We start from the raw sequence: 25,670 nt of genomic DNA, 5'->3' as shown, positions 1-25,670 counted from the left end.
TCATTAACCAACTCCCACCCTCAGTCTCATCCAGTCCCCATCATTAACCCCCTCTCACACTCCGGTCTGCAAACAATACATTTTTGTGCTGTCTTGGATGTACATTACACTGTCCCTTTTAATACAGCAAGGTACAGCATTTCAGTAAACAGTAATAGGAAAAGAATGTTTTCCAAACCCTACATTTACAGTTCAGCACACTAAGTAAACCATATTTTCGGTGTTACTATAGGTTACAATAAGCTAACTATACAAGTTAGAAAGCAACCTTATGTGTATATGATGTGAGCAGCCAACTTCTCAGGATTTGCATTATTATTTCCCTCCTTTTACGTCATCTTCCTCTCTACTGTCAAGTTTCAGATTAGTTTATATATAATCTTTATAGAGGTGGGGTGTGGGGAATGGAAACTGATCACATAGTTTTGACACACATTTCACTTCTGAGGTAGATTATTACCTTATTTTAATAATAGAACAGTGTCTCCAGAACAATTACACCAATTGAAAAATGCAATGTAACAGTTATGGTTAGTTTTTATAAATGCTCAATGCTATGCTTAAAGCCAGGAGAGTGACAGTTCCCTTTTAAATAAATTATATCACAGACACAAATCAGTGTGTCATTATAAAAAACAAGAATATAACCGACATATAGCTAGGAAATAAAAAGCTTGCCCCTTTGGACTTTGGTCAATAAAAAGGAACGTATAAGCATATTTACTACTGATATCATTTTCACTTTTGATTTCATTGTCTTTAAATGAATGGTTTAATCCCTAGAGTGAGTGATATGATAGACACGCTGCAAACACCTTACACTCACAGTTAATACATTATGATCAGGTGCCTTGAGGAAAACACTGTAGGGAAATACATAGAAAAGGCAGCGCTTACTGTTCTCTAAAGCGCATCTGACGGCAGATATGAACCAGATTTGGCCCATCTAGTCTGCCCATTTTTTCCTGCTGTAATTACATAAACTTCAACCAGTCCTTGTTCTCGTCTTCGATTCAGAATAGCCATAAGCCTATCCCATGGATGTTTACATTTACTGTATAAGCCTCTACCACTTTTACTTTGAGGCTGTTCTCTCTCTTCCATACAGAATATCTAAGCCTCCGATCCCTTATTAATAAAAAACATTCCTGTTAGCAGCCTGTTTACATTTCTGGTCGGCTTGGAATATTTTAGCCGCAGATATTGATTTGTATGAATCCACTTGACAGCTCAACTGGAATGGTTTCTGTGACCTAGGAATTTGTCTCGCACACTCAAGAGTTAAAACCTAGTCTTTTATTTAAAAACGCTAAGAATTGTTTAGCGTTTTCATTCAGATTGTTGTTTATTCTGCTCTTAATACACTTTTATTCATGGTTCAATGACTGTGCCTTAAATACATTGTCATAAAGAACGTGTGAGTTGATGCTCAAACTGGAAAAAATGTCACAGATGTCTGTGGAAGGTTTGAGGACAAACAAAGCCGTTCTAGAGGGTGTATCCAAACTACCCACCAAAAGAAGTCATTATTCCCTGGGGTGTTTCTCTAGTAAGACTGATTGCCCTTCGCAATGCATTGTTAAATTGGTGGCCAGATATTCAACAAACGTCTCATTTCACTACTCAGGGCCAACACTATACTTTCTTCTAGGAGCAAATCAATGAAACAAGTATGCTGTGCCATGAATTTGGTGATTGTTAAAGGGCTCCAACTGTTAGGGTGTCTGGACTCCAGGGAAATACCTAAAAAACCCCAATCATAAAATGGTACCTTCGCAGCTCAAACAATTTACCAGAGGCACCTTTCATCCATCAAATATCGTTAAACTAGCGGCGACGGGCAATAAGAGAAAGACAAATAACAAAGATGGCCACCGCACACAAAAGCACGCAAAGACGGGGAAAGAAGAAGGAAGGAGTAACGGCGCCAAGAAATGAGGATGGAATCTCAGCGCCAGAACGAAGGACAGACGAAAAAAAGAACGGGAAAACACACAGATAAACAAATCCCTGTAAAAGTACCGTATATTCCGGCGTATAAGACGACTGGGCGTATAAGACGATGCCCAACTTTTCCAGTTAAAATATAGAGTTTGGGCTGTACTCGCCGTATAAGACTACCCCTCTACCCAGTATACAACAACCAGCCAATCACAGCAAGCGATGTACCTTACTGGTGATTGGCTAGTTGTTGTATACAAAGCCTGCTTGGATTGGGTGGGCCAGCTTACAAACACACATATACACATACACTGCCCATACACAGACATATACATACATACATACACTGCCCTTACACACACACATATATATATATATATATATATATATATCTACACATACTAACATACGCCTGTCCATACATACACATTTATACACTGCCCTCAAAACACACCTGCCTTTACACACACTGCCACTCTGTGTGTGTGTGTCCCGAGATATGCTGCCACTCTCTGTCCCCCCCCGAGATATGCTGCCACTCTGTGTCCCCCCCCGAGATATGCTGCCACTCTGCGCCCCCCCCTGAGATATGCTGACCCCCGGAGTGCCGGGTGTCTTGCGGGGCCGGCAGGGGACATCTATTCTACGCAGAACGGTATACAACTTCTGGTGCCGGCACCGGAAGTTGTATACCGTTCTGCACTGGTAAGGAGAATTGTTAAAGCTTACCGCGCAGACGTTCACCGGCAAGCGTAAGCAACCTCCGCTGCCGGCACGTCTGCACTTTGTGCTTTAACAATCTCCCTTGCCGGGACTCCCCCCGTAGGAATTCCCGGCAAGGGAGATTGTTAAAGCACACCGATCAGACGTGCCGGCAGCGGGGGTTTACGCGCATCGCCGCGATGCGCTTAGACAACCTCCTGTGCCGGCACTCCCCCTGTGGAAAGTGCCAGAAGGGGAGGCTGTCTGAGCGTATCAGAGAGTAGGATGCAGGTCCCCTGCACCGCTGCGGGGGATCTGTATCCTAACCCTGCCAGACCTCGAGCTCCCTAAAGTTGGGCTAGTTATAGGGAGGTCGTGATCTCCCCAACCAGCCCTGTTCATTGGGCGCCCGCTGATCAGGGCTAGTTGGGGAGATCACAATCTTGCACCTACCTCAGCGCGGCCCTGAAGACCGGCCCAGGGGAGGCGGCTTCTCCACTCGCCCCTCCCCTAGAGATTCTTGATTCTCTAGTCCAGCTCGGTAAGCTTTAGTACCCAGCGTATAAGACGACCCCCGACTTTTGATAAGATTTTCACGGGTTAAAAAGTCGTCTTATACGGTAATAAGAAACACAAAGGTATAGAAAATATATAGCCATATAGCCGGAAAAAACAATATAAGGCAATAAAAATCAATGTTAAAAGGGAAAACACACCTAAAATAATCAAAATTATATGCCAAAAACACGGATAAAAGATAAACCCAAAGGGTAACCTGACACTGGTGACGGCAGCAAAGAAAGAGAAGGATTCTGGGATGCTAACAGACTGATTGGTTCTTTACTTTTGATAATATGCCTTTACAGCTATAGTGACACAGTAAAGAAGGTTAAGCAAATATGAGCCTCCTGTCTGTAGTTAAATGAAGTAGATATTTGTAAAACACTTAATTTTATTTAGTTCTATAAGAAATATCATTCCTTACCTATTTTACTATTTTTCACAAAGTAATGGTAATCTGCACCATTAAAAGGGGAGCTTCAAATGCACTTCCAGCAAACTGTCCTGAAAGAAGAATGTGTTACGATTACTTTCACTGTAGCCTAAATAATACATATCACACACGAATGGCTGCAAGTGTGACAAACCCGATGCGTGACGTACATATCAATGGAATTTGACATCGTTATGAAATACTTTTACCCACGGGCTTCTTTCATACCCTGCCGCCTCAGCTCAATGCATGCTTCCCACCCCGTGCTAGAGATTTACCCCCACACCATCCGTACACGGCTCACGGCTCACGGTTACACTGCGTTTCATGTTTACTATTTCTCCTGTCATGAGGTCCTGATGCTCTCCGCTTGAGAACACAGGTAGAGATATACGTGCATGCGACTGGGGTTCTGTGTGTGACGTCTCCCCAATAACACATAACGTGTACATAAGCAACGGGAAAACCATAAACAAGCTCGGGTGCTACCGGGCTAAGAACCAGAACCAGTTTACAGCTTGCCGTAACCTTACCTGAGCAAACGTCTCGTCTCTTTATAGCGACCGAGCTGACAGCCCGCTCTGGGTCAGCTGAGTAAACAGGCGGGGCTTCGCAGAAGACTGGAGGGAGGCACACCTTTGGGCGGTCCTTTTGGGATAAGGGGTGGGGTTATGGGGTTTTCACCGCGCACAGTAATTACGCAATGCAGTGGCTGGAAATAAATGGAAAGCCGGGAGAGACAAACCTATTCTGTGAGAGCAAATTTTTGGTGAACGCTTAGTGCGTAACACTGACAAAATACATTTTACAGAATCACAGTCTATGAGTATTGCCACCAGTGGGATTAGCGTATTCACGGGTTAGGTGTTGTTAAAAAAATGATGTGTGTTTATATATATTTTGCCCAATTTTAATTGCGCCCATGAAGACATAGGGAAAAACTGTGTGTTGTTATAGCTCACAGATATAAAATTATGAGTGGGTGTGGGCTTGCGTAAAAAAACAAAAATAAACAACAAGGTTGCTATTTCTGTGACCTTTTGCAACAAATATTGCATGTATACATATATAATGCATTTTTAGATAAGTAAGCTCACAACATTCTGGCCAGGCACTTTGTATTGAGATCCCATATGTATATTTGTTTTGTATTTGTTAACTATTCAATCTTTATATTGTAGAGTTCTGTGTATTATGTTTGCACTTTATAAATTATTATTGTTATTATCTTTTATTTATATATACCTCATGCAGGTAGGAGGTCCCTCTGATGTCTCCGGGTGGTCCAGATGATGCCAGTGGGCGGTCCCTTCAATGTCACAGCACATACGCTATTTTTAATGGGGAATTGGTGACCTGGAAAGCTGTTTGTTTATACTAACACAGCAAGTGCGTTGCACTCGCCCATCAGTGCACCAGGTCGCAGTACTGCTTATAGACTCTCTGAATAATGTACCTTTGTCAAAACAGGCACAAAATGTTTGTTTTATCATAATCGGTTTTGTATAAATAAACTTAAATACAAAAAAATCAGTGCACCAGGTAACAATGTACACGGTGTCATTAAGACGTTCCACTATATGGTGTGGGCCATCCCAGGTTGCTTGCAACCTATCCTTCTTAGTGGGCTGTATGGTAAAATGGTTCCCCAATAACCAGCAGGGAGTGCAAGGAAGCATGTGGATGGTCATGCCACCTCCCCACTTACTGGCTGGTGTCACAGGTATGACAAAACTGTTGCAGATCCCATTACACAAGGGAGGAATGAAATGTATAAACAGACCTCACACTTCCCTTTTTGGGGCCAGTTAGAGGAAGATCCAACAGGCCTTGCTCCTCCGGCAGCGGGCAGGAGGAGAACAGATATCAGGCTCCTACCAAAGAACCGAGGTAAGAGATTGTGAGAAAGTGTAGAGATGCATAGAATAGAAAAACAAAACTGAGATAGAAAGATTTAGGGGAATGATAACAAGAAAGGGGAGAGGTGGATAATATAAAAGAAATCATAAGTAAATGGAGATATAAAAGAGAAAGATATAGAAGAGTGATAATGAAGAGTAAAATGGTGGAGATACAAGGAGATGATAATGAGGATGGGGTGAAAGGGAGAGATAATGAGAAAAATAGAGAGATAAAAGGGGAGTGATAAAGAGCAAGAGGAGGAGCAATAAAGAGAAAAAGATTATATACGATAAAGGGGAGAGATAAAGTGGGTGCTGGGGAAAATTCTGTGGATCGGGGCAAATCCTGTTTGTGCAGTCTACATGCTCGGGCAAATCTGGTGCAATCTGGGTGCTGGGGCACATCCAGTGGTTGCAATCTGGGTGCTAGGGCTGGCATTTGGTGTCTACGACCTATGACCTATACCTGTAATTGAGGGTTTCTATGCATTTTATACTTGATCCAGTGTATACTTTCAATGCTGAGATTTTTCAGTTGATCTATATCTGCACAGCTGGTGTTATTTAGTTGCTCTATACCTACAGTACTATGTTTATTGGGTTATTTCTTAATCACTTCCCCCTCAACCACCGACTAGATTGTAAGATCACATGAGCAGGGCTTTCTTCTCCTTTTTATTGTGTGTGATTTTAGGTTCATCTGGGTCACAGAAATTTGGTTTACTGCTCCTCCTACGACACATCTTTCAGATGGGGCCACTTGAACCAGGCAGTACATTTACCTCAGTGCTGGAACAGGTGGAGGTTCCAGATGTTGTGCAACTGGCTTAGACAACTGCCGTCTCTGTGGGCAATTTCTGTGGACATGACCCAATTGTCTACATTCATAGTATCTTAGACCAGGACTGTGTCTGCTACTTGACTGTTGATGAGCAGCTAAGACAGTATTATGTCCCGGCACTGGGGCCATTGTTGGAGTGACAGCTGGCCCTGTCGACAGTCTTCCATAGTTTGTTCATTGCAACCTTTCAGCCAGTTGGAGCATCCCGCAAGGATGATTTCCCAGTCTTCGAGGTTGACGTCACGCAGGGCGCACTATCACTCCTGAAGGTAACCAGCTACGTTATCTGTGTGCTTGCCTTTTTGAGGCTAATCCACCCATTGTACTGCCTTCCATGCAGCCTGTGGCTCCTCCAACTTGCCAGGCCCCCTTTCTGGCTGAGAATCATGAGATGTGCATTCCGCAGCTGTTGCAGTAAGAATCCCTTATGATATAAAAGTTAACCTTTGGCACATGAGTAGCTGAGTGTTTACTTTCAAGTGATGCTTGACATACCAGACTGGCCTCATCTATGGGAAGTAGAAATGTAGTCACAATCATGGTAGTGGAACCCAGGTGTAGGAATGAGCACACTTGCTTAAAGTGACGCAAGCCACTAGAGCTCTGGGGATGAAAAAGAACTCCTTAGAGGTAGTCACAAGCACGGATGACAGATAGACATGCAGGTCATCGTAATCAAAGAGATCAGAGTTCAGGATGAAAGGTAGCCAAGCCAAAGTTCAGGGTGCCAGAGGTCAGGATAAATGATAAGCAAGCCAACGTTTCAGGATGTCAGAGGTTAAGATAATCAATAAACAAGCCGATGTTCAGGGTGCCAGAGCTTACAATAATCGATAAACAAGGCAAAATTTCAGCATACGAGGATACCAAACAAAATGCAGGAAATGCCAGGGAGCAACTTGCCTCTCTGAACGCACAGTATAACTGAGCACTGACATAGTGGAAAGGGCAGGTTTACATAGGACAGCCTCCAGAGCTTTAATCATCTTAGCCACGCCTATATTGCCATAGTGATGCAGCTGAAACACAGGGAGCGTGTATTGCATTCATGACCACCAGCTGCGAAGTACCAAAAGAGATGTGGGGGACCACCCGCATCACAGAGAGGTAGGGACCTGACAACAACAGCTGGAGTATTAACCAACCCTAGTTGCAATACACGTTTGAAATAAACTACCTTGTGCCTGCAGCATCCAAGCTGTGTCTCTGCCCAGGAAGGGACTCTGTGCCTGTGAAGGAGCAGCTGCTTGACTGAAGGGGCGCAGACCAGCTAGAGGGAAAGGAAGAGAGCCCATGGTTGCCACTGCATGCAGCTGGCCTCAGATGAAAGAGGTTTTTTTGGTGCAAGGACTTTGTAAGTTCTAACATGAAGGACTCTCTCGTCCTGTAACCCCAGACAGACTTGATATTAAGATCAGGACTCTATGGGGTCATACCATTACCTCCACGAAGATCATTAATAAATGATTTAAAGAAAACTGGACCCAAGACGGAACCCTGATGCACCCTACTTACCACAGTTGTTCAGCTTGAGAATTTATCATTGACAACTCTTCCAATTTCTAATCCAGACACAGGCATTTTCTCCAAGACCGATTTGTCCTAGTTTATACAATAACCGCTGGTGTTAGGGGTTAGGAGACAAGAGAAACATAAGATATGGAGCAGGCCTCCAAAAAACGATAAACGTATCTTGCTGATAGGGAAGCAGTCATTCTATCTTTCATTTGTGTCTATCATACAGATGATAAGACAGGCTGCCATAAGAGGCTTTCGTAACCTACCACATACAGATATGACCTACAAATATAGTTGGGCTTTGTTTTCATTCACTCTCTTAGATTGTTTTGTGATGGGGTTTTTAATGGTTCACACCTATTACAGAATTTCCCAGGTATATAAATAAGCTAAAAGCCAATTTGCAGTCAGTACCATCTTGTGTGCATCAGTGCTTGCTGCAGGCAGGATGATTCTCTTTCATTTTACGGCTCTGTGCTGGCACTATCCTTTCCAACTCTGTAACTATAGCTAATGCAGTGATGAACACAGCTGACTGCCTCTCTTTCGATCTCTCCTTCTCTGTATCTCCTCTCACTCCCCTCGCTCTGTGTCCATCATGCAGAACATAAGACAGGCTGCAACTGAGGCCTTTTGTCGCCTGGGTAAGTCCTGTTTTTCCTTATCTACATCAATGTATTAATATTCTATTTGCACAATGTATTTTGTTGCAAATAAATCTAATAACCATTTTCCTATCCTTACAAATAGATCTCATTTATTTGCTTGAAGCATTTGTCTGAAGTAACAGTGTTAGGTTAAAGGATTTATATTCATTGTTTGGTTCTTTGGCCTTTCATTAACCGTTTTATAAGGAGGTGGTGAGCACACAATTTAGGTGGGTTGCAGGCCTTAGCCTTCTTGCAGTTAAACGTGTTTCATCTACTAAGTGTACTCACCTAGCTTAAGCAAAAATTACTATGTAGATTTCTGTTCTGGTAAAAATATTTTTTTGTAATCATGTAGTCTTATTCACAATTTAGAGATAGTTACAGGACTCTGACACGCCAGCTTAATGTAAAGAACTGTGTAGGCAAAGACACATTTAAAGCTTGGGTGGGTTTCACCTAAGCTTGAGGTGGCCTTCAAAGGCTTATTATTGCATGCTATAAAGCTTTTCAAATAAAAAGTATTTGTGCATTTTAGTATACTGAAATATAACTGAAAAAATCTAATTTGTGTCCCCTGGACCTCATAAGGAGACATAGTGACGAGTCTCTGATATTAACCATAAACCGTAAATCTCTGGGTTTTTTTCATTTTGTAGTGTCTGTACAGGTGTTAAAAGAGACCTACTTTTCAACTCTTGCCATGCTCAGCTCTAAATTTTTCAACGTTTAATACATTTTTGGTTGACATCTGCAATATAATATATAATGTAATACACGTATTTAACCCTGCAGTTTCTAGAGTGGTGCATCTCTCAACGACTTAAAATAAAATTACATTCTCTTAAAAATACTCTTACCTGCTTGAAATAAACAGTTTACTTTGTAGTATGCTATATGAGTTACCACTATGTGCTCACTTGCCAAGACCATATTAAATGGACAGTCTGCTGCCCCAAACAGCCTCAACTAAGAGGCACTTTAAGGCCATCAACTGCCAACTGACATACATGAGGCCACACATTATATTTTTACACTCTCGCAGCATGGAGGCCACACACCGCAGGACCAGATCTGCCACTCGAGTGGCCCTATCAGCCGCTGGACATTTGCCCAGTGTGCCAGATGGTCAGTGCAGGCCTGCTCAGCAGGAAGGTTGGGTTTTTGGGTCAGCAAAGAATGCTTTGGTATGTATTAGTTTGTCGCAATGTGCACAGCAGTACAATTCAACCAAAACACAGAAAATATGTATTCTCTTGTATAAATATATATACATATTGTATGTATACTTATATACATAAAACAACTTTTATTATACAAATAGTAACACAAGTGCTGACACTACGCCTTTAAAAGGGGGTTATATCTCATGTATATTGGGTATAATACCCCTTGTAGTGAGTTAATTTTGTGATCATCTAATATTCCATACCGTGGCGAAGTTACCATTATCAAATACAACATGTCAAATGTATTTGGTGATATATATTTGGTAAATGTATAAAAAATTTAGTAAATTATATATTTGACGTCAATAACCCCTAAGGAAAGTAAAATGTGAATAAGTTAAACAAACGATGTTATATTTTGAAACAAGACGATCACACTTGTTTAGTTTTCTAGGAGTTACACCTTGTGGTTAGATACGCTATGCATAATTAAAATGAACCCATTGCTAATTATACATCATGAATGCTGTACACAGAACAAGATAATTATGCTGAGTATTTCTGCCTCTGGCTTTGATATTTCCACTGTGATTCCCATGACAATCTTGTTAACAAAATTAGACATGTACACACAATAAGAGCAGACTCAAACTAAATTTAATTGGGTTTGGTTTGCCAACTTTAATTCTTTGATTCAAAGGAAATATTTTGTTGAGTAGACTCAATCTGGCTACACAATCTGACTACACAACATAGTCCCCTTACCCTACTGATGTGTGCTTCCCTAACCTGGTATAAATGTTCAAATATTAATATTGATGGGGAAAATCAGCTTTTATCAGAAATTTTGGTAAAACAAAATAGAATATCCGTATTTGCAGTCTGTCTTAAATCTTGGCAGGGTTTACCCCTCCTGATGTCACGGGCTCATGCATACACCCACATTGGCTATTGTCTTGCAAGAGGTTTTTTATCTTCACTATTTTAACGGCACTGCAAGGTAAATCCTGAGCAAGTACAACTGGTCACTTGTGTGTATTCTAGGGACCATATTGCTGTGACCTGTGTAGCTTACATTGCTGCATAGAAACTAAGACACTGGATCTAACACCACAAAAATATAGTTCTTATTAAGTATATATTCAATACTGCACATATAAACTTATATACATAAATATATAAATACAGAAACAATCTGAAAAATATAAATGTAAATACATTTACTAAAACTTAATTGAATAATTGAAAAGAACATACCTATAGTATTAGGCCCCCGGGCAGATCATTATATGTAGCACCCCCCCCCACACACACACACTTTAAAATAAAAAATATGTTTAGTAAATTAAATAAGGGTGCTAATTTAGTGTGCACTCTTCCTGAACTTGTCTACTTTAGCGTAAAAAAAACAAAGAACAATATTGCTTTATATTTAATTTTATCATTTCTATTTCATTTTTTGACACACGGATAAAATTATTTAATTTTCAATCCTTTAAACAATATACACGCCGTATGTCAGAAATGCCAAAAACGAATTTTCTGGATCCTTTCTTAGCACTTCCCAGCAAACATGATCAAGGTGTGATTGAAGCAGCTCATTGGGAACTCCTTTCATTTTCTTCAAAGTCCTATTTTGGAATTCAACCATGACCATTCAATTGCTTGTGTTGTTTACTCCTGTCACTAGATCCACATCATCTTCTTGATGGATGCCATTCGTTGGAATGAATCACTGAACTTGTTTCACATTGAATTATTGGCATAAGAGTGTTTCTGTCACTCTGTTGCACATAAAAATATTTACAACCAGAGCCTTGCTTCAGACTTAAAACCCAAGGCCCATCTTTTTTACATCCATGGTTCCTGTTCATAAAGAGGAGGATTATTGCCATTTAGCATTCTTCTTCTTCCACGATTATATTTCCGTCAACTACCAAATCTTGCCTCATCAATTTGGCGGGGTTAAGGTCTGTGCCAACCATGTTACCTTGTGCACGATAAGAAACCATGGCTCCACACACCTGTCAGCACATATTAAACCAGTCGGTTACAGTACTACTGTTGTGTTCATGGGTATTTTCATTACAAAAAAGAACACCAGTTCTACAATTTCTCACAAACTCAGACTGCAGATTACCGGCAGACTGCACGCTAATGTAGTCCTTAAATAAGTTTAAAAAAATAATTATTCAGCAGAAAATACTGTTTTCTATAATGACAAACATTGAGGGTGGTACAGCATAACTGCCATCATTATAAACTGAGCAATACATTGATTGTGGTGCAGCATCACTGCGAGCCCACCGGTCCTTGTGGGCCCTCGATCAGTCCGCCCCAGACAACATGGAGAGGAGCCAACTTCTTACTTATTGGGCTCTGGCTGTGGTCAATATTGTTGAAGGTGTAGATGGGGAGGTGGAGGGTCTAGGGCACAGAGTTGTGTAAGGTGCAAGAAGGGAAATATGGATAATATGCAGTGTTGGTTTAGCAGTAGGCTTAGGGTCATTGTCCTGCTGGAAGGTGAACCTCCATCCCAGTCTGAAATATCTGGAAGACTGAAACAAATTTCTCTCAAGAATTTCCCTGTATTTAGCGCCATCCATCATTCCTTCAGTCCTGACGAGTTTCCCAGTCCCTGACGATGAATGGTGTTTTCGGGGTGATGAGAGGTGTTGGGTTTGCGCCTGACATAGTGTTTTCCTTGATGACCAAACGTTTGGTTAATTTTTGTCTCATCTGACCAGAGTACCTTCTTCCATATGTTTAGGTAGTCGCCCACACGCCTTTTAGCGAACAGCAAACATGTTTGCTTAGTTTTTCTTTAAGCAATGACTCTGAAGTGAAAAAATGTCGGTGCGCTAAGCTAGTCACAGGCTCAAATACAAATGTGTAATACGAGGCCTACCAAACAGGTGTAAGCATGCTGCAAGAAACAGTGTATTGGCTGCACAATGTATACAAGAAACAAAAACTGTCTGCGCTTCTTACCCTAATAAAGTTGGCAACAAATATATAAACATAATATAAATGAGAGGTTTTGGTTATATGAATTGGCCAAAGCATAATTAAGCTATATACACTATATGGGCAAAAGTATTTGGACACACCTCTTAATTATTTAATTCAGGTGTTGCAGAAACTCTACTGTTGTAGTCCTATCTGCTTCAGATAAAATGCCAGTAGTTTAATACAACCTTGATTTATTGCTGAACATTTACTGAATAATCAGGATATTTAATACTGCTGACACAAATATACAAGTATCATACCATGCTACATCACTGCTTAACACTCACTAGCTTACAAAATGGCCACCGTGCTCTCTGACCTGTGAGGCATAACAGAGGCGGAGCCACTATTTAAAGTGGGAGGGAAAGTGAGATGCAGTATCCTACATTCCAGGTATAACACTGCCACACTTTACACTGTGTTAATGCCCACACATGTGTCCATTTCATTTCGCTATAATGCATGTTCAGCTTTGTTTAGCAAACCTATGCGTTCCTCATAAATTCAAAGCATTTTTTTCAGGCATATTTTCTTGTTATAAAATTGTATGCTACAAATTTAACAACTTTTTAAAATCTTGCTTTTTAGGCTTGAAGCAGAAGTACACAGGATATGAAGAGGTAGGACATGAACCTAGTGGTTTTCTATGTCATAATAAATTGTGTACAACCATCTTTAGACGTAGAAAGGATGGGCAAGATTAGCTGCCCATTTTGTCCTATCTTCCCTGGCAATGTGACTATACCATTTGTGCATTTGAAATATATATATATATATATATATATATATATATATATATATAAAATATATGTGGAGCATTACCAAATAGCCAACCAAAACTGAGTTATAACAAGCTGTTAGAGCTAGACACCGCTGCTGGTTTGAAGTAAGATGATAACTAAAATGTAAAACAGAAGTTTGGTTTTGAGTTGCTGATAAACACATCTTCAGTTGGCAGTTTTAAGATATGATCTCAAATTACTGATATGCTTTCTAACTGTATCATTATTACAGAAGTGTCAAAGGCGTCACAAATTAGCTATAAGTAAAACAAACACAAACTGTGGCCTAGTGCCTTCTCTGACCGACCCTCTGCTTTGAGACTTTTTAAGTAAATAACATTATCTTCTATAACCACAACTGGGAATTTACCAGTTTACACCTATAGTCTTCACATTAAATACTTTGGGTTAATGTTATTAATCCACAAGTGGGAGAAGTGTTTGGTCATTCCAACTTCCCACCATGGTTCCACCTTCTCCTGGGCATTCACAGGTTACACCGCACCAACTTCATACCATTTCAAGTGGATAGGCCTAGACTGGCCAGTGGGCAAACTGGGCAAATGCCAGATGACACTGCGCACGTTTACTGCTAATCATGCAGCAGATCTTGTCCTTCGGTGTGCGGCCTGCTGACTGGATACCCAGGGCCATAAGTGCTTCAAAAGTAGAAGAGCATAGTGTATGGCTGGGACATTCATCATTGGATACCCCTACTCTCTTATTATGGTCAGACTATTTGCTGCCTCTGATAAGGAGCAAGAGAATTGTAGCTCTGTAGAGTCAGCCCCGGGAAGTTCCAAACCTTTTATTTTCTTTTAAGGTATGATTATTGAAGGCATTTGTCCCTAGAGGTGTCAGGGATGCAAATCAGGCCCTTGTTGTAATACAATATGTACTTAGGTTGACATATGTACCGTATTTGCTCGATTATAAGACGAGGTTTTTTTCAGAGCAAATGCTCTGAAAAATACCCCTCGTCTTCTAATTGGGGTCGTCTTCTAATCAGACCTCAAATAGAGGTCTGATTAGGAGACTAAGATCCAGATCCCCCGCACCGCTGCAGGGGACCTGGATCCTCCTGTCTCACCCCCCCCCGTCATACACACACTTACCGGTGCTTCCTGCTGTATTGCCGGGGCAGCGGGTTGACGTCTACGCGATCCGCGTAGACAACGTCCACTGCAGCCGGAAGGAAGTGTGGCTAGCAGCGGGGGTTGTCTGCGTCCGGGGAACTCTGATCTCTGACAGCCGGGGAAAGTATACGCGACGGACGCATACAAACCCCCGCTGCCAACTCCACCTCCTTCCAGCTGCAGCGGAAGGCGATGTCAACCCGCTGCCCCGGCTGGAAGCACCGGTAAGAGAGGGCTGAGAGGGGTGTGAGTGGGGGAAGGGGGGTGAGAGAGGGGGGGAGAGAGAGAGTGTGTGTGTGTGTTAGTTAAATGGGGGTATAGGGTGTGTGTGTGTTAAATGGGGGCATAGGGCATTTCTGGAGTGGCGTTAAGGGGGCATTTAATAGAGCACTCTGCCTCCTGAAATGCCTTATACCTCCCTTTATGCCACTCTGCCCCATAATATGCATTTTAACCCCCTAAATGCCAGAATGGGATATAGGGGTATAAGGCATTTCTGGAGGCAGAGTGGCACATAGGGGGTCAAAAGGCATACCATGGGGCACAGTGGCATATAGAGGGTTAAAAGGCATATCATGGGCCACAGTGCCATATTGGAGTGGCAAGCCTGGGGCAGATGTGCGTAACTGGGGGACAGGTTGGAAAATACAAGAAATAAAAACAAAAAAAATATTTTTCTCAATCATAGCTTTTATTAAAAAAAATAGTTTACATGAATTAACATTTACTGGTAAAACTTTTTTCCTTTGGGGTCGTCTTATATTCAGGCTTTTTCTTTTTTTCCTAAGTTAATATTCAGATTTTGGGGGGTCGTCTTATAATCAGGGTTGTCTTATAATCGAGCAAATACGGTATATTTTTCCCAGGTCAGATAAAAAAGTTACAAGTTGCAGTGTGTGTGATGTATACACTCACAGGAATGATTCAGTTGATACGTTATACATCCCACACCACATATTGCAAGGCAGCACTTACCCATGTACTGGCCAGGTCAGCAATATGTGAAATGTATACATGTCCTGAAAATGTGGACATGTGTATGCTCAATAATACATACCATGTTCAGAACAGGTTAGATTTTTCTCCTCTAATTGAACATGCTGTTTTCCATTCAAGACTGTTGGTGATGTATCACATAGACAAGGGAAAGGGACTTTAAACCACTGTTTTCTATTGATCCGCTTTTCTGTTTTCTGCAAGGTCAATGAATAGATCGATTTTGTGTTCTATATAGACACTGTTAAACAATATTTAAGAGACAAAATCAATTTAAATAAAATGACTCCTCTATGGTAACCCAGTTTATAGAAGTCAATTCATGTATACAGATTAGTCATCCTTGCTACTGGTATAAGGATTTTGTGTTTATCTTAATGGGTAGGCAGCTTCTAATGCTTTAACAGTTGTGTATTGCAACTCCCATCATACTCAGTCAGCCCAGACTAATGAGCATGCTTGCTATACATAACCACCCTAATGCCAGATGTAACTTACCCTTTGTTGAGGGTCAAATAAGGTTTGTGATTTCTTTTTTGATAGATAATAATCAAACTAAAAACAGCAGATGTTATATCAACTTTGTTTTTTACATTTTTGGGATTTGATAAGAAACACAATTTCACCGACAAAAGGACCTTTTATTTCCCTGCAAAGTGGTTGGAAATTGTTTGGCAGTAACAGGGTTATTTGGCTGATTTAGAAGCACCCATTAAAATAGAAGGTTTCTTGTATGGCTCCCAGGAAATGTGGGAAGGCAGTTTGAGTCATGGGTCTGTTTGTTGGGATGTCATGTGAGTCATATGAACAGCAGTGTTTGGGAAAGGAGAAATTGAACGATAGTATGAGATGCGTAAGAGGCATAGGAAGCGATGGGTGAAGTGCTGTGTATTAGTGCTACATGTGGCGATTGCTGCTGTGGCTCCAGGAGAGGATTCCCTACATGCCATCCAGGAGTCCATCCTGTTGTTGAGGAGCCCTCCATGCTAGAGGTAATTAAACCAGTTTGTTATATGAATACACCATTACCCCCATAGGTATTATGATTTGCAGCAGTGAGATGAAGTGTCACTGGATATGCCATTTTGATGTGTGTCTTTATATGCTGTTGCTTTATATAAATACAGTTTGGCCTAATCAGATGCCTTCCAGGTCCTTCTAGAGGGAGAGGCACCATTTAAGACCCAAATCTGTCACTTTCTGTCTTTCCCTGATTCCCCATTATCTCTGTTCAGAGGTCTGTACCGCTTTGTACAGTGCTGTATTTCACAATACTGTAATATAAGCAACAAATACATATAATATAAAAAGGCGACTAAGTTGTGTAAATAAAATACCTTATTATTCTCTTACATGCCTTGCTCAATTTCAGCAGCTATCAGTTGGTCACAAAGTCCAGGACCTTACTAGACCCCTTAAAACATAAGTGCCCTTCTATGTCGGGAGGTATGTAACCAGTTATTTCCTAGCTAGGATATCTCGGATGATATGTGATATGTTTCCTCATCCTACTCTTATCATCATAATATCTAATACAATTTTCCTTTTTTGCATTAATAAGGTGACAATTACTTTTTCCCATTTTCTCCCTAGCTAACAGACTTCAATGAAGTTCCATGTCCCGTAAGGATGCTTCCTCCACAGTGGTACCACACGGTCCAGGTGCGGAGAATAAGATCATTAAGGGCTCGGAGTAACAGTGACCCGCTACAAGGAAAGAATTTAGGCCAAGCACTGCAATGGGTGAGCTTGGATTATTACCTCCCCTCGATTACCATGTATTAATTAACTACATTATTTTGTTGCTGAGAGGTGTGTCCCTATTTAATTACACATGTGCCATTCCCTATGCACAAAATTAAATAAGTTCTTATTTAAAGAGGATGTTGTACCTTTCCCTGGATTTTACATTTCAGTATACTTAACATATGTATGGGGGGTTTTTTAAGTGTAAAAGGGCAATATATAGATGTATATATATATATACACAATTTTAAAACCCATTGCCTGAATATACCAACAAGAAAGGAGTTCCTAACTGTTCTTATTCCCATTATCTTGAACTGTTCTTGTGGCAGGTTTAGAATAAAATGTAGTGGAATTTCAGACACAACACCAATGGGTCCCGAAGGTTTAAACACCATTTGCTACAGCGCTAAGCTTTAAATTAGTTTTCTTTTTTTAGACTCGGGCCTGACTGCAGCCGCACCCTTATGACCTTCATCACAATAGGTAATAAGCATCTTTCTCATTGCAGCAAAGAAAAGGACTGCAGTTTGGTACAGCATCATCCTACCTAAACCTTGAAAAATTAGGAGAAGGCTCCTATGCAACGGTGTACAAAGGAATCAGTAGGTAGGTTACATTGACAATTATGTAGTAAGTAAGTATTAGTTGTCATGATAAATATATACTGTACAATGCTTGTGCAAAAACACAAAATTATAAAAAAGGATGCAGTGATGAGCACAAACCATTGTAGTAGTATCAGCAGAACATACAAAAAGAGGATGAGAGGCTCACTAAGAACAGACAGCTGCTACATAGCCTGTCCTCCCCCACTTGGGAGCATCTCATATTTTAGCTCTCTTGTGCCATTATAGAGGAAAAATTGCCATCTGCATTTCAGGCTGATCCCACCCAAAAGGGCAGTCCAGAACCAAAATGTAAGGCAAATTTCCCTCTGCACGAGGGGACCAACAGCCCCAGACGTAGGTTTCCGCCTCCATTTGCCTAGTCAGTTGAGTACGGTTGGTATCCCTCTAGGCACAAGAAAGCAAGGAAGTCCACATCTAGACTCACCTTTACTCTTGGGGTGAACCTCAAGAGAGATCCTTAAATGGTGAAATGCCATACAAAAATGGTGATAAGATGCTCACCAGCCACTTCATAGCCTGTCCTACAGTTCTTCCATGTTGCCATAGTGTGGATGGCAGCTTTCAGCCGAGGTGGCAATTTAAGCCAAATCGCGAAGTAGTAAAGCAAACCAAGGCATATATATAAGAAACATGTGTACCATCCACTCCTGTCTGCAATATTTACAGAAAAGCAATGGATAAAACACCAATAAAAGAAACACATACAGTATCCAGACAAGGTGCAGGTGCTGCCTAAAGTCGATGTTAAAGAGTCTGGTGGCTATATGTGGAATTGAAAGTAAAAGAAAAAGCTTCAGGAAGTTGCCCAAAATCCTTAACCTCATAACAAGCTTAGGGCATATTATTACATCCTATAATTATTATTTTAATGATAATTAGAACGTAATATTCTTGTTTTTCCCTATTTTTAGCATGAAAAAAATGTTCCTAGATACCAATATATAAAATTTGTAGGTATGCGAAATATAAAAAGGGGAATCGTGACTAAACAAACATATAATAAAAATGGCAAAAAAATCTCTGGATACATGGACAGGAACAAAGGGTCATTGGGGTAAATCAGAGCAACCCATGGGACAATGTTTTCAGTAAAAGCTCATCTCTGACCTATATTTATTTCTTCATAATACTTCATACTAAGAGTAAAAAGGATATTTCAGGCATAGAGCCCTTTCTCATGTTCCTGGAAAGTTACCAAATCCACCTCACTAACAACACCTATGAAGGCCAAAGTGCATATTTGAGGTTATTGATTCTCTTGTGTAGAGTATGTTTTTAGATTTGGACTGCACCTGTGAGTGGGATAAGTCTGATATGCAGAAGGAAATATAACAACACAAATGAGCAGAAGATAATTTTAATGAGAATCAACATTAAGGAAAACTATTATGTGCCTCATTCTTGGCTGAATTAATCTCAAATGTAGATGCATTTTTCTTAATATTTTACCCAAGCTTACCCAAATAATAAAAAGTAGCAAATACACAAATCCGTTGGTTACTGTGCATACATATATACCAACCATAACTTACAGATAAGGCCTACAAAAGCCAAAAATGTACAGTTGGTTGGTGCATGAAGTGGAATTTTTCATATGGGACAAGCTTAATTGAGTTAGCCTTAGACATATATAATGTTTTTCAGCTTTTTACAATGGATTCAAATTAGTCATTATGGTATGGGTATTGTGAGTGGGTTAAAATTGCTTTTTTTCTTGTAGCGTTTGAATAAAAGGATTGTAGCCTTTGAAGAAAAACATTTTTTAAAGAAATATTGAAAATGTGTCTACATAACCTGTTTATCTTCTGCTAATTCATGTAAAACATTTTTTTTCAGGTGGAGCACACACCCTTTAAAGAGACAAATATACTTTTGTATAGACTTTAAAACCTATTCCTTATGTAAACACTACATGCATGTTTTTAAATGTATTTTGACAGCATCTTTTGCTATTTGTTGCTTGGAGCCACATTGGCTGATTGACTGAGAGTACTGCACTTATGCGGTAAACAAATAGATGTAATGCACATACATAATTAGTTTAAAAAAAATAATGATTTTTAACATAGACAAGAACTTTTTGTTACTGACCCTGTTGTAGGCATTACTCAAGACATGTATTCTTTTACAAACAATTATTGGGTAGAAAGTGATTTTTGTAAAGCCTTGGCTTTGTGTGCTTGTTTTTTTTAGGATAAATGGGCAATTAGTAGCTTTAAAAGTTATCAGTATGAAAGCAGAAGAAGGTGTACCCTTTACAGCAATCCGAGAAGGTAAGGGCCATAAGGCATGTTTGTCAAGTGAAAATGTCTGTAAAGACTGTCTTCTTAATGCTGATGGACCAAGGATCACTCCTACCCAAATCTATACAAGTCTATACATATTAATCTGTCAGTACAAATAATCAGAATGTCGATAGGGATGATAGCTGCAGGAAAAACAGTTGTCTTTTGTTTAGATACAGTGACTCAGAGGTCACCCTGTTTTCTGTTAATATTAAAGCATTTCTTCACATGCAATGGCTGAAAAAAAGTTGTCTGTTTACTCAAACTGAAAGCCAAAACCTTTTTATTTAGTTTTGCAAGTATACAAGAGTTAGTGAAAATTCACCTGTCCAGGAACTGGAGAAGCCACTGGTTTTACTAATGCAATCGTTAATAATGTAGTTGGTGCATTTTTACCATATTTGTTTTTAAATATAGAATCCAAGGGTAGTCAAGGGTAGTCAATTCAACGTAATTTTGCCAGGAGAGCATGAGATCACCTTGGATCAAAGACAGAGCCGTTACTCAAAAGCAAAGTAAAAAAACAGTTCTCTCGATACTCACGTTAAACTTTTTTTCTCTGTAGAACTTCAGATCTTAATATTTCAGGGAACTCAATGAATGTGAACTTTACTGCTGGAGTCTGCATTTGCCTCTGTTAAAACTTTCCTGTACACTAAATGTGTAAAAATCATGAGCCATATCTATTGTGATTAATTTCTTTTTTATTTTATATTCAGCTTCTCTTCTGAAGGGTCTGAAACACGCAAACATTGTACTTTTGCATGATATCATTCAGACTAAGGAGACATTGACTTTTGTTTTTGAATACGTGGTGAGTGTCCTTCATAACAGTTACATTGAAATGATATAGACATTGACTCGGGTTTCATTTTCTGCATGTATTTTTTTGTATCTTTTTCTTACTCAAACCCTTAAATGAAACAAACTGGAATTTGTTTCAATAGATATATCCCTTCCCTGGCTTCTAAGATCTATATAGTTCAACTCTGTCTGTGACAACTGAAGGGAGATCTACTTAAAATTGTTGGATTCTCATTCAAGCAACAGTAGTGCTATTAAACAATCAAATAATTAAATACTTGCTTGGGATATGTGATGTGTAGTGTTGGGGGGGGGGGCACCAGACAAAAGAAGTCACAGAGCATTTATTGGTTACACTATTTTACATTTACTATTTTAGCTGTCTATTATGTATACATATTTTCTAAAAGGCACCTAAGCAGTTAGTAGTAAGATAGGCTGAAATCTGAAATGTTAAATTATGTAGTCTGCAGCAATTTTCCTGGTTACTAAATGAGAGCAGATTGTTACCACTGGTGTATTTCATACATCTAGTCTTGTGTCATCTATAGGAAATGATTATGTTATTAGAACCTATTGTAAATACATGAGGACATGTCTATGTGATGGAAGTTATGGCTATACCTAATGCACTGTGAATTTGTTTCTCACTTAAATGGCAGACTGATCTCAATTAGGGGCACTTATTGCAATGGGCACGCCACTTTGGTCAGAGCATGAGCCTTCATTTAATACAGTCCGTTTAAAAGATCCTGTTGTAGCGACTTGTTAATTTTGTGACACTTATTGTTCTAACAAGGGTCCTTTCATAAACTATAGCTTCTCATGAGTTGAAGGTATTCATAATGAAGTCATGCAGGAATTTCAGCTACAATATACCAATTAGTAAACGAGAGAACAATATCAAAGCGTGTGCTCCATACGCAATTCACCATTGACTGGTAAAAAAAAAAACACAAAAAAAAACCTTTAACTCATGTGAACTACTTTCATAGAACAAACCAGAAAGACCAGAATTGTGTGATAAATAACAGATATAGTTTTCTTCCAGGCCAGTCTGTTGTACCATTCTCCTTGGTACAAGTACATCTTTTTGATTATCTAAGTTTTTGACAAAAAAAAACAGCACGCCTTAATGTGTGCCAAGCTATCTATATACTGCGGAATTTATACTTGCCTCCTAACATTTCAAATGCCCCCTTTGTTTTAGAGTGTATGGATAGAAGTGTGGCTAGGGGGCATGGCTTATGTATGTGTCCTATTGATAGCTATTCATGTAACTGATTGAGGCAAATAGAAGAAGGATAGCATGTTTTATTTATACAATTTCATGTATAAACACATATATATACAGTGTTCATGTAAGAATTACCGGTATTTAACTTTTAGCGATATAGAATACTGAGATACATTCATACCCAAAAAACATTTTGAGATGACAGAAATGAGGGGCATCAGGAAAAGGAAGAGGGATGGAGGGATTTAAGGCCAAAAGAAAGACAGTCCCTCCTAAAGAAGGCCTTGGGATTTCAGTATCAGGGCTGCCATCAGAAGTCTTGGGGCCCGATACAGGCCTATAGTAATTTCCTTATAAAGGGTACTTTTAATACAATTATCAAATATGAAGGAGGTAGATAGTCTATGGATCCCTCCAGCAAATCCCTGCAACATCAGAAAAATAGGAGACATTTTCCGAATGGTGTTTTTGACGCTGTAGTAAATATTTTGCAGCAAATATATTTAAAATACAAGGGATATAATTAAGCGTTCTGCTCACCTTTCTCTCAAGTCTTACATGTATGCCTGCAGATTTCATTTGCTCTTTGTAAATATAATGTGTCACCTATGACTGGGATAAGGCTTTGCTTAGATGACGCACAAATATGAAAAACACTGTGCTATCTAACTACAGGGGGGCTTTGATCAGCCTTTTCTAAAAAAAAAATGATATGTAGTTTTAGGTGTTTTTTTTTTGTCCAGAAAAGTCTTGCAGGTAGACTTAGATTTTAGATGTTTTGTATCAGAAGGATCTGACAGGAGTAAGACACTTGAAACGCGTATGCAGTTGATTATTTTATTACATGTTAAGTTCATCTGTATATTTATTTATTTACAGTGATCTTTATCAGTTGCATTGAGATCTCCATGTTGTTTCTCTGTGTTTAAGATCGATGTATTTTATGTCATCAATGCCTTGAACTGATCTGTGATGTAACATTTCCTGCAAAGCAATATGAAAATAACGTTATCAAAAAACACCGGAAAAATTATAGATTTGTTGGCACGGTCATAAATGTTCCTTAGCAGTCTCAAATCATAGGCCCTCTTGCCTGATATCCCTGTCATAATTAAAAATTCCTCCAGAGGGAGCCCTCAACTGACAATAGAATCAATAGTTTAACTATTTCATCCCGGAGAATGATTCCATTCACAACAAAACTCATTTTATTAAGAAAAGGTAGATTTTGGTTATGAACCTTCCCTGTAAGACAAACATTGTAACATAATTTAGGTTAAAAAGAAGCAGTGTTAAGGACTGCCATTGTTCCCACAAAGGACCCCACACACACACACATTGATGCAATTCCCAATTTGGGATCAATAAGCTATAATTAAGCATGTTCTCATTAACCATTGTATGCCTGTATAGTCATCTTTCCTAAAAAAAATATCCATCCCACTGTTAAAAGTATCTATTTTTATAGCATTACCTTTGTAGATAGTACATTCTATATATTTATATATGGTATCTCCTCTAAGACACTTTTTAGTGTGACATAGAATTTGATGGCAGATAAAAGAACATTCCACCCATCATGTCTGCCTCTTTTTCCAGATATAGTGACTCAGTCCTTGTTCTTGTCTTAGATTCAGGATAGCTTTATTCATATCCCATGCATGTTTAAATTCCTTCACTGTATTGGCCTCTACCACCTCTGATGAGAAGCTGTCCCGCTTATCTAGCACCCTCTTGGTAAAGTAAAGCTTCCCAACATTACATTTAGACCTCTGACCCTCAAGTTTTAGACTATGGCCTCTTGTTATAACATTTCTCCTCTGAAGTAAACTTACCTTCTGTATTTTGTTAAATCCCTTTAGGTATTTAAATGTTCCTATCACATCTCCGCTCTCTCTTCTTTCCAGATAATTTTAACCCTGAAAACCATTTACCATTTTAGTAGCCCTCCTATGAACTCTCTCCAAATGCGACTTTTGTAGTTTTTAATCATAGCTTTTAGATGTACCAAATTACCAGTAAATAAAATAATAATGATAATAAAAAATTGACAAAACATTAAAAAGGAAGGATTTTTTTACTATTATACCTTAATATACATTTTTTGCCCCAATTTAAAAAATAGTGTAGTATACAAGGGAGCCATTTTCTCCTATATAAAATAAAAAAATACCTATCCATGTGGGGTATTATTCTACTTAGTTTATTTTTCTTTTTTATTTGATGTGTTTTGCGGTATAAAGGTAAAGTTCCATTTGTCCTTGAAAAAAACAATATATCATGTGTGGGTACACAAAACATTGAAAAGGGGAATCAAGGGTAAAGAAAAATTATGCTGAAAGAGGCAAAAAAAGCTCCTATTACGCCTGGGCAGTAATACCCTCTCTTGAACAGTAAACTTTTAAATAATTTGCCAAAATCTAAATAATTCATCCCTTACACCCCTATTATTTAATTATTTTTTAAAAAATTATACTAAAGCACCTGCCAGACATAGAAGATGCAGTTCCAACTATTCCATGTTCCAACTATTCTGGCCACTGATTGGCTGCTTGACTCTTACTAATAATATTGTTGGTCAAAATGTATTCCTGAATATTATCCCTTAACAAGCATCAAATATTTTCACCACCAAAATGTCAAGCACACAGGTATGTAATTACGTGATTCTGTTCCTTTTTTGAAGGTGTATTATATTTCTACTTTACACCAATCTTTTGGCACCGTGCACAAGATAGGCTTCTTTAAGATCAAAAGTCTGATTTCTCCTAGACTAAGTTCTTTAAGCATCCAAGGATGTATACCATCTCTCTCTGGGGCTTTATACATATCTCACCTTTATTGATTGACCTTATGAATCGGTTTAAGCTTCCTTACACTGATTTAGCCACCTGTCCTCCACCGAGTAGTATTATTATTTATTGTTTTATATAGCGCCATCATATTCCATAGTTTTTGCATAAATGTCATATTAAAATAAAAAATGGTAAATTGCCATAATGGTCTTGTGCATTTTCAAAGTTTGTAAAAAAAAATATATAAATGTTTGGTTCCAGATATGTATTTGCTTCATTTCTTTTCCAAATGAATCTGATTGCACTGTATACAATCACAATTGAATTCAGCTCAGACACTACTACTACTACTGTATATTAGATGCCAGTGTGTTCATATAAAGTTATGTGGAAATATAATCTTTTTCACTGTTATATGTTGCTCTTTTCAGCACACAGACCTTTCACAGTATATGACTCAGCATCCTGGAGGACTTCTTCCCTACAATGTTCGGGTAGGTTCTTGAACTTACCAGTAGTGAACATCAAGAAG

The 25,670-nt window shown here is 39.2% G+C and overlaps 2 protein-coding genes across 3 annotated transcripts in view; one reads left to right on the top strand and one right to left on the bottom strand.

The window, feature by feature from the left end:
- Window positions 1–4,245, bottom strand: part of ALS2 (alsin Rho guanine nucleotide exchange factor ALS2) — a 37,544-nt gene extending 33,299 nt beyond the window's left edge. The window contains exons 1-2 of the mRNA XM_053472240.1: window positions 4,171–4,245; window positions 3,629–3,708 (exon numbers count right to left, since the gene is read on the bottom strand). The gene's annotated coding sequence lies outside the window, so the exon portion shown is untranslated. The remainder of the gene's footprint in view (window positions 1–3,628; window positions 3,709–4,170) is intronic.
- Window positions 4,246–8,412: 4,167 nt separating this feature from the next.
- The window catches only part of CDK15 (cyclin dependent kinase 15), a 57,565-nt gene continuing 40,307 nt past the window's right edge, over window positions 8,413–25,670 (top strand). The window contains exons 1-7 of one of the 2 annotated variants that reach the window (XM_053471351.1): window positions 8,413–8,541; window positions 13,314–13,345; window positions 17,233–17,382; window positions 17,897–17,994; window positions 20,211–20,290; window positions 21,022–21,116; window positions 25,570–25,632. In XM_053471351.1, the coding sequence (XP_053327326.1) occupies window positions 8,496–8,541; window positions 13,314–13,345; window positions 17,233–17,382; window positions 17,897–17,994; window positions 20,211–20,290; window positions 21,022–21,116; window positions 25,570–25,632 (564 nt within the window). In that variant the 5' untranslated portion in view covers window positions 8,413–8,495. Of the gene's footprint in view, window positions 8,542–13,313; window positions 13,346–16,454; window positions 16,632–17,232; window positions 17,383–17,896; window positions 17,995–20,210; window positions 20,291–21,021; window positions 21,117–25,569; window positions 25,633–25,670 lie in introns of those variants that run through there. The other variant, XM_053471350.1, reaches the window with a different exon arrangement.

This window comes from Spea bombifrons, chromosome 7, assembly GCF_027358695.1.
Source record: "Spea bombifrons isolate aSpeBom1 chromosome 7, aSpeBom1.2.pri, whole genome shotgun sequence".
Classification (NCBI taxonomy): domain Eukaryota; kingdom Metazoa; phylum Chordata; class Amphibia; order Anura; family Pelobatidae; genus Spea; species Spea bombifrons.
Note: the sequence above shows the minus strand (reverse complement) of the source record. Positions and strands in the feature narration are given on the sequence as shown.